The sequence below is a fragment of the Papaver somniferum genome, chromosome 4 (assembly GCF_003573695.1).
Source record: "Papaver somniferum cultivar HN1 chromosome 4, ASM357369v1, whole genome shotgun sequence".
In the NCBI taxonomy this organism is placed as follows: Eukaryota; Viridiplantae; Streptophyta; class Magnoliopsida; order Ranunculales; family Papaveraceae; genus Papaver; species Papaver somniferum.
In genome coordinates this window covers 14,398,191-14,405,421 of record NC_039361.1, presented here as the reverse complement: position 1 = coordinate 14,405,421, position 7,231 = coordinate 14,398,191, and the positions used below count along the sequence as shown (strand labels likewise).

At 34.8% G+C, this 7,231-nt stretch overlaps 1 protein-coding gene across 1 annotated transcript; it reads right to left on the bottom strand.

Annotated features, from left to right (window-relative positions):
- Nucleotides 1-534: 534 nt before the first annotated feature.
- LOC113274786 lies at nucleotides 535-3,763 on the bottom strand. Its single transcript, XM_026524170.1, has 4 exons — nucleotides 3,374-3,763; nucleotides 2,091-2,352; nucleotides 1,451-1,518; nucleotides 535-993 (listed from the first exon to the last, which is right to left on the bottom strand). Exons 1-4 carry the CDS (start codon nucleotides 3,503-3,505, stop codon nucleotides 706-708), a joined length of 750 nt encoding a protein of 249 aa, XP_026379955.1. The 5' UTR covers nucleotides 3,506-3,763; the 3' UTR covers nucleotides 535-705.
- Between the last annotated feature and the right edge of the window lie 3,468 nt (nucleotides 3,764-7,231).

Genomic DNA, 7,231 nt, shown 5'->3' with positions numbered 1-7,231 from the left:
ACAACTAAACATCTTTGCTGGCATTGCCCCCCAACCCCCCTTCCCTATTTTAGAATCTCCATTTCATAATCTGTCCTACTCTCTCCCAGACCAATCTTCCCAGAAGTGAGTAGGCTACCTATGATATGCCTATATATAATGATGAGAGATCACAAAAACATAAGCAACTCACTTGTATCCAAACACAACTAAATATCAGAGCGGAGCAGAGTGAAGTAACTTTGTAGCAGCCAGCAGGTTATCCATTCATCTAGGTTTACAGGAAAAGAAAAGATGGGGAACAAGGTCAGAGCTGTACCTGCTGCAGGATTCGGAATTTTCCGAAGCAGAAGCAGAAGAGCTGCGCCAAAGAGGGGTCAGATCAAGTCGAAGATAGCCACCAATGCATTCAACTCCATCTTCTCTGTATTGTGTAAAGCCTCTCTGCAACGGCTGAATTCTAATAGGGAACCGTACTTGAGGGAAAACAGAAGCTTCAGACGTATATAAAAACACTGTATGACTGTCATGGTTATGGATTTGTAACTCATTAAATGCACCTAAATCTCCTTTTCTTAATAACATTTTCAGTTTTGAACAGAAATATCTTTCTTTGGTATTGAACTTAAAATTTTACATGCCATTTTCTGCGTAATTTTCAATAACAAGTAGTGGTACACAGTGTAGTTGTTGCCGATTGATGCCCAATGGGGTGCAGGGAATTTTTCAAATGTCTCTTGAATTCTGCCTTATAGGACCTGTGGAATGTTTTTGTTGCTGATGAGGAAGTGTGCCTTCAGTTTGGGTGTCAAGCTCTGGGCTATTAGGTGGTCTGGCACCAATGGACATCAAACTTTTGAACCACGTAGACTGGAATCTAGGGTTACCACCTCTGTTTGAATTGCCCGGAGAGTCTTGATTTACTGTCGATGTGTTGGCTGTGGTAGTAACATTTGAGAGGAACCGATATGCAACTTTACTAGCAGTCACAATCTCTGCCTTGGCTTGCCGAAACTGTAGTACAAATGAAATGAGCAGCAGTCAACAGTCTGAATTTTATGCTCAAAGGCCACAAAATAAATGATGATTGAAACAGGAACATAATGAATGTTAAAAATAGACTGCAAGATACTTCTACCACACATCACAAGGAAAATATAAAAGTGAGACAAACTTTAAATCCAAACTTAGGCATGACATTTAAACTGCATAGACTCTGGATTTGTTCATTATCTATAAAATTTGCAAGTGGCAACCTATTTAAAAGTTTTTGACATTGACATTGCCATTGGCAATCCACTTCGCCATGGTTCGAACCTCTCATTACAGTTCGTGATGACAGGGTACTGAATAATATTAGTGACCACCCTCATTAAACTATCATAACTCTGCAACAATTAGTTACACTCTCAGCTCGGATTTCTCCAACTATGCCTCATTTAACTATCATAACGAAACAGAATAATCTTACTCGTAAAGCCGTGTTTCCAGCAACCTCCATTGCAGCATCACCAGCATTGGCGAACCGGTTAACCCAAGCTGTAAATCATGAGAACAAGTTAACATAGTGTAATTACTAATAGTTAACAATCACATTAGATGACTTCTATATGATCAAATTGTACAAGCATTTGACTAAAAGTAAGCAAAAATGAGTATGATTAAACATGCGAGACTAAACTCCTTCCTGAACATGTGAAACTGTTGATCAAAGTTCCAAATTTCCTAAAAGCCACAAGCTCACAACCTACTAACTTGAAAGAAACAACAAAAACTGATTAAACCTAGCTCAACTTTATGGTTCCATCCATTCAGTTTATGTATGAGAATATACCAACTGTAGCCAAGAATCCTCCCAATTCAACTATTAAGTAAAGCTAATACCCTTTACTCCATAATAACTAATCTTTGAACTTCTAGACTGTTGCCACTATTGGAAAAAGAAAAGGCTTCTTAAAATTTTCAGCCCAACAAGGCAAGGATTAAATACATAATTCCACCCCGAATGAAACATTTGCTACATTTCAAACAATTACAGAAGGAAGCTTAAAAAGACCCATCACAACTGCGGATAATTGGATTTATTGGGGGAGTTACAAAAAGCATGTCACCTGGAATTTTAGGCACATCTAGCCTTTCACAAAACTCATCGCAGAAGTGATTGCAGTTCTTTGATAGTAGATCGTATGACTCTCCTGGCCACTCTCTGCTAAGTTCTCTCAGGATCTGGTTAACTTTGTAGATTGAGGCTGTTGTTGTCCCGAGGACTATACACTCGCGATATGTGTACATCGGATTCTTACTGGGTGGGCAACTAAACACTCCAGTACCTTGTTCACAGTACCCAAAAGACCATTCCTCATCCCCATAGACCTGCCACAGACAATCACATTAGTATTTGGACAACATAAATTGAAATTTTTTACCAAGTGTCTTAAACAATTACAAATTTGCTATGCACTAGCACCCAATGCGAGACGCCAAAAAAAAGGGCTTACAAGTTAGAGTAGGCCACTCATGAATTGACTGGAAAAAAAATGTAAGATACGTGATACTGATCCAAAAATGAAAAACCATATTGCACACATCTTAAGCGACTTGGCTCATGCAAGGACATAACAACAATAATGGATCACTCAAGTACTCAAAAGTTCCTTTCACTAGTAGAATAGTAGTTTGCGACTTACTGACCACATTCCCCATAAAGAACATATATGTTTCCTTCACAAATCAAATAACATTACCATACTAAGTACCTCAATCTGACTTTGCTTCAGTCTCACAACCTAACAAGCTACAAAAATATGCCCAACCCTTACCTCATTTTACTATCAACCAATGAAAAAGGCTACTTCTTGTCATTAGAACGAAACCACGAATTATACAATCAATATCCCCCCACGCACACTAAACTTCTCAAGTATCAAAAACTCTTAGAAACCAAAAGCATACTTCAGTTCCAAAAACTAACTAAGCAAACCTAAACACATTTCAAAACAAACCCAAACATGATCTAGCCCCCAAATGTCAGAAAACAAACACAAAATCCAGAAATTCACCCCCAGAATTTTAATTCCCTCACATCAAAAACTCAAAAACATACTTCAGTTTCACACACTAACTAAATACAATTTCAAAAGTAACCCAAATTTGGTGAACCCCCAAATATCAGAAAATGAACACAAGACCTAAAATTTGGTAAACCCAAATTTTGATTTCCCTCATCACATTCACAACCACTTGCACAGAGTAGAATAATACTTATTATACATAAAAAGATTCCTTAATAGAATGTTGGTTCAAAACAAAAACAAAAAAATCTTAAAACCCTAGATCTTGTATCTTCACACCAACAAAATGCAGAAACCAAAACCCAGATTAGATTTGAACAGACCTGAATAGCAGAGTGAAAGATACCACCAAGGCCAATCCCATCTTTAAAGATCTTATTGATTTGAACAATCGTATTGTTAGTTTTTGCTGAACCACTATTAGTTACATCGTATATATGGAGTTTCACCTCCATTATTATTATTGTTATCCCCTTTTCTCCCTATTTTTTCTTCTCTATTTCTCTAATCAAATCTCTATCTGTATTATTAATACAGAAAATTTCTGAGATTTTCAGTCTTCGTCTCTTCCACTTCTCTCTCTTGTCTGTCTGGAACTCCGGATTGATTACAGATTACTACTCGGACAGACTCTTTTTCTCTTCTTTTTCTTTTTCTTTTTGTTTTCTCAAAATTTCTTCTTTTCGTGTATTTGTTTTGTTGTGTGACAGACCACTTGCCGACGTCGTGGCTAAGGGTCTCTTCTTTGGCTGACACAGGGTGGTGGTAGTTATTCTCCTCAACTGACTCGGAATATCCTCATTGCATATCTCACCGTTCATGTTTGCAAATACGGGGACCCATCGTGACATTTTACACCATGTTTGATTGGATTTGACTCGAATCTTACTGCAAATATCGAAATGGTAAATTTCTTGTTTGGTCCTAAGCCAGAAAGGTTATTTATAGTAAGGACCAACCGGATTTTTTTTATCTTGAGATCCAAAATTAATTAAAACATGAAAATGACCATAATACTCATTGTTACAAAACGTGTGTGTTTACGCGTTCATTATATCGAGTACATATCTATTACACTGATTATAAATTCGAGTACATATCTGCTACACTGCTTATTAATTCGAGTACATATCTGTTACACTACTTATAAATCTGAGTACATATTTGTCGCGCTGCTTACAAATAGAACATGTATTCGTTAAACTGTTTACAAGTTCGAGTACATATCTGCTGCTTACAAATTCGAGTATGTATCTGCTGCACTGCTTACAGGATAAGTACATGTTTATTAGAATCAATGATAAATGAATTAGAAAATGTTTTACGTCACATATATTGTAGGATCATACCAATTAATCTCTAATATTTCTTTATTACAATATTAAATATAGGAAAAATAAAGGAAAACATTTATATGCACTGTAAACACAGAAAAAGCTATACAAAATTAGCACATATTTCAGTATTTCACATACGTACTCATGGGTCAAAGAAATAAAAAAAGTGGCAAAACTGAATAAAACAGAATCACAAGAAATTTCTATCAGTACACCATATACGAACTGTGTATTCATGAACTAAAAATCAACTGCATGTAAAGAAGAATTGATGAATTCATGAATATAACATAATCAAAGCACATATTTCAGTATTACACATACGTGCTCATGGATCGAACCCAAAAACAATGGCAAAACTATGAATAAAACAAAATCATAAGAAGTTTCTATCAGTACGTCATATACGTACTGCGTATTCATGAACTAAAAAATCAAACCACATGTAAAGAATAAGTGATGAATCCATGAATATAACTGAATCAAAGCACATATTTCAGTATTACACATACGTACTCATGGATCGAACCCAAAAACAGTGGCAAAACTCTGAATATAATTGAATCAAAGCACATATTTCAGTATTACACATACGTACTCATGGATCGAATCCAAAAACAATGACAAAACTCTGAATATAACCGAATCAAAGCAGATATTTCAGTATTACACATACGTACTCATGGATCGAACCCAAAACAATGACAAAAATCTGAATATAACCGAATCAAAGCAGATATTTCAGTATTACATATACATACTCATGGATCGAACCCAAAAATCAACTAAAAAACCGGTGCAACACAAATACACTCATGGATCGAATCCAAAAACAATGACAAAACTCTGAATATAACCGAATCAAAGCAGATATTTCAGTATTACACATACGTACTCATGGATCGAACCCAAAAACAATGAAAAAACTCTGAATATAACCGAATCAAAGAAGATATTTCAGTATTACATATACGTACTCATGGATCGAACCCAAAAATCAATTAAAAAACGCGGTGCAACACAAATACACTCAGAGATCATACCAAATCGACGAAAGTGGACTCTTCCAGTTTACTATCAACATCAGATCTAATTCCTAAACATTAGATTTTGCTATAAACATGAAAATTTCTCTAATCCGAGAAAAAAAAAACCTAAATTAGAATAAGCTTTTGAAGAAGAAAGGAAAAATGAAAACCTAAACTATACCAACAGTAAGGAAGTGAACCTACCGATTAATCTTAGTTTGAATTCACGAATTGATCAACACCTCAGAAGATCTTCATAGCCGGAGCTCTTCACCAAACCACAGATGAGCAAATGAAGAAGAAGAATAATAGATCGAGAAAATGAATAAGAAATGGATTTGGTTACTGCTTTTATATACTTGAGGATGTTTTCGGTATTTAAAAATATGTCCTCATATGTTCCACACGTGTGAAGGACCAGGGCTTAAAAAATTGGGTCCATTTTTCTGTTTTTTTTTATTATGGACCTTCGGCTACTGGGCTTTAGTGGGTGGACCTGCCACTAACTAAGAACACTATAATAGGATCTATAGGTAATTCCTACATGTCGGAACCCATCATGATATTTTACACCTTGTTTGGTTGGATTTGACTTTCAATCTTATTTTAAGTCATACTGAATCAGATGTCAGACAGTTTGATTTTTTAGGATGTAGGGTTTCGCTTATATCCATCTAGCTGGATTCATGTCATGTACACTTTCTATCTGACTTTTTCTTCTTCTTTTTTTGATAAACAAGTAACCTTTTCATTAATTGAAATTCGAGGTTACAATGAGTTTAAGATCGAAAATAAGAAAATACAAATTAACAAGAACATACCGTAAGAGTATAACACCGAGAAATCCGACAAGAGAAAGAGAAGGATTACCGGAATAAGACAAATACAAGTGTGAATAAGATCCGATTAAATTGGAGGAAGAATGGTTTTTCTCAGAATTAAGATCCAACCATTTAGTTTGTATTTCTTCTTTAGAAATATATGCTCCTAAAATAAGGGTGATTTGCTCAAATCTCTTGCAACTAGTAATAGTTTGAAATAACAATTATTGTGAGTACACATAGTTATTTCCATTCTTGTAATGTTTTTAGATTTATTTATTTAAATTCTAAAGTTTATTTGGAAGATGATTTTGTAGTATTAATCTTTATGGTTTTATATATTGCAACTTGCTATGGGATATGTGTGTTTGCTTCCGTGAACGGTGTATCCCATATATGCTCGAAAGTTAAGTCTATCATATTTCTTTTTTGATAAAATATAAAATGAACTTTTGACAACAAAAGTTAAGCCTATTATGTCATTATGCAAATATTGATGAAGATAGGATAAACTTTTGTTTACAAAGATTAAATCTATTACATGTCTCTATGCAAAATAAAATGAATCTTTGAATATTTCGCAGTATTGATCTTTCCTTGATCCACATCTTTGTGTAAGTACTGTGCGGCTCCATAAGTTCTCTTATGTGAGTATTTCCGATTAAATTAATCATGGGTTCTATTATGGTTAATGCAATTGAGTATTTTGGATATAAATTCATGTTTCATGTGATTTGTTAATGTCCAAATAAATCCTTATTTTCTTGTGAAAGTAAGGTCGCTCTTGTTGTTCTTTTGGGAATGACATTTTATGGGGGAGAGTTCTTAATTGAACTTGTGCTTAATTGCCAAATCGTTGTAGGGAGTGCGGTTATAGAATATTGTAGGAGTTTTCTTATATCTTTATAAACTCCTTGATGAATACACTAGTTTCGTCTATGTGAAATCATAGAAACAAAGTTGATATGTTGTATTTTGGTCATGAAGCATATCTA

Excerpts from the sequence above, each read along its gene's own strand:
- LOC113274786 (XM_026524170.1), bottom strand. The coding sequence starts at position 3,505 with ATGGAGGTGAAACTCCATATATACGATGTAACTAATAGTGGTTCAGCA. Across the intron at positions 1,519-2,090 it reads AGATGTGCCTAAAATTCCAG|CTTGGGTTAACCGGTTCGCC; the intron begins GTGACATGCTTT and ends CATGATTTACAG. Across the intron at positions 994-1,450 it reads CTGGAAACACGGCTTTACGA|TTTCGGCAAGCCAAGGCAGA; the intron begins GTAAGATTATTC and ends TTTGTACTACAG.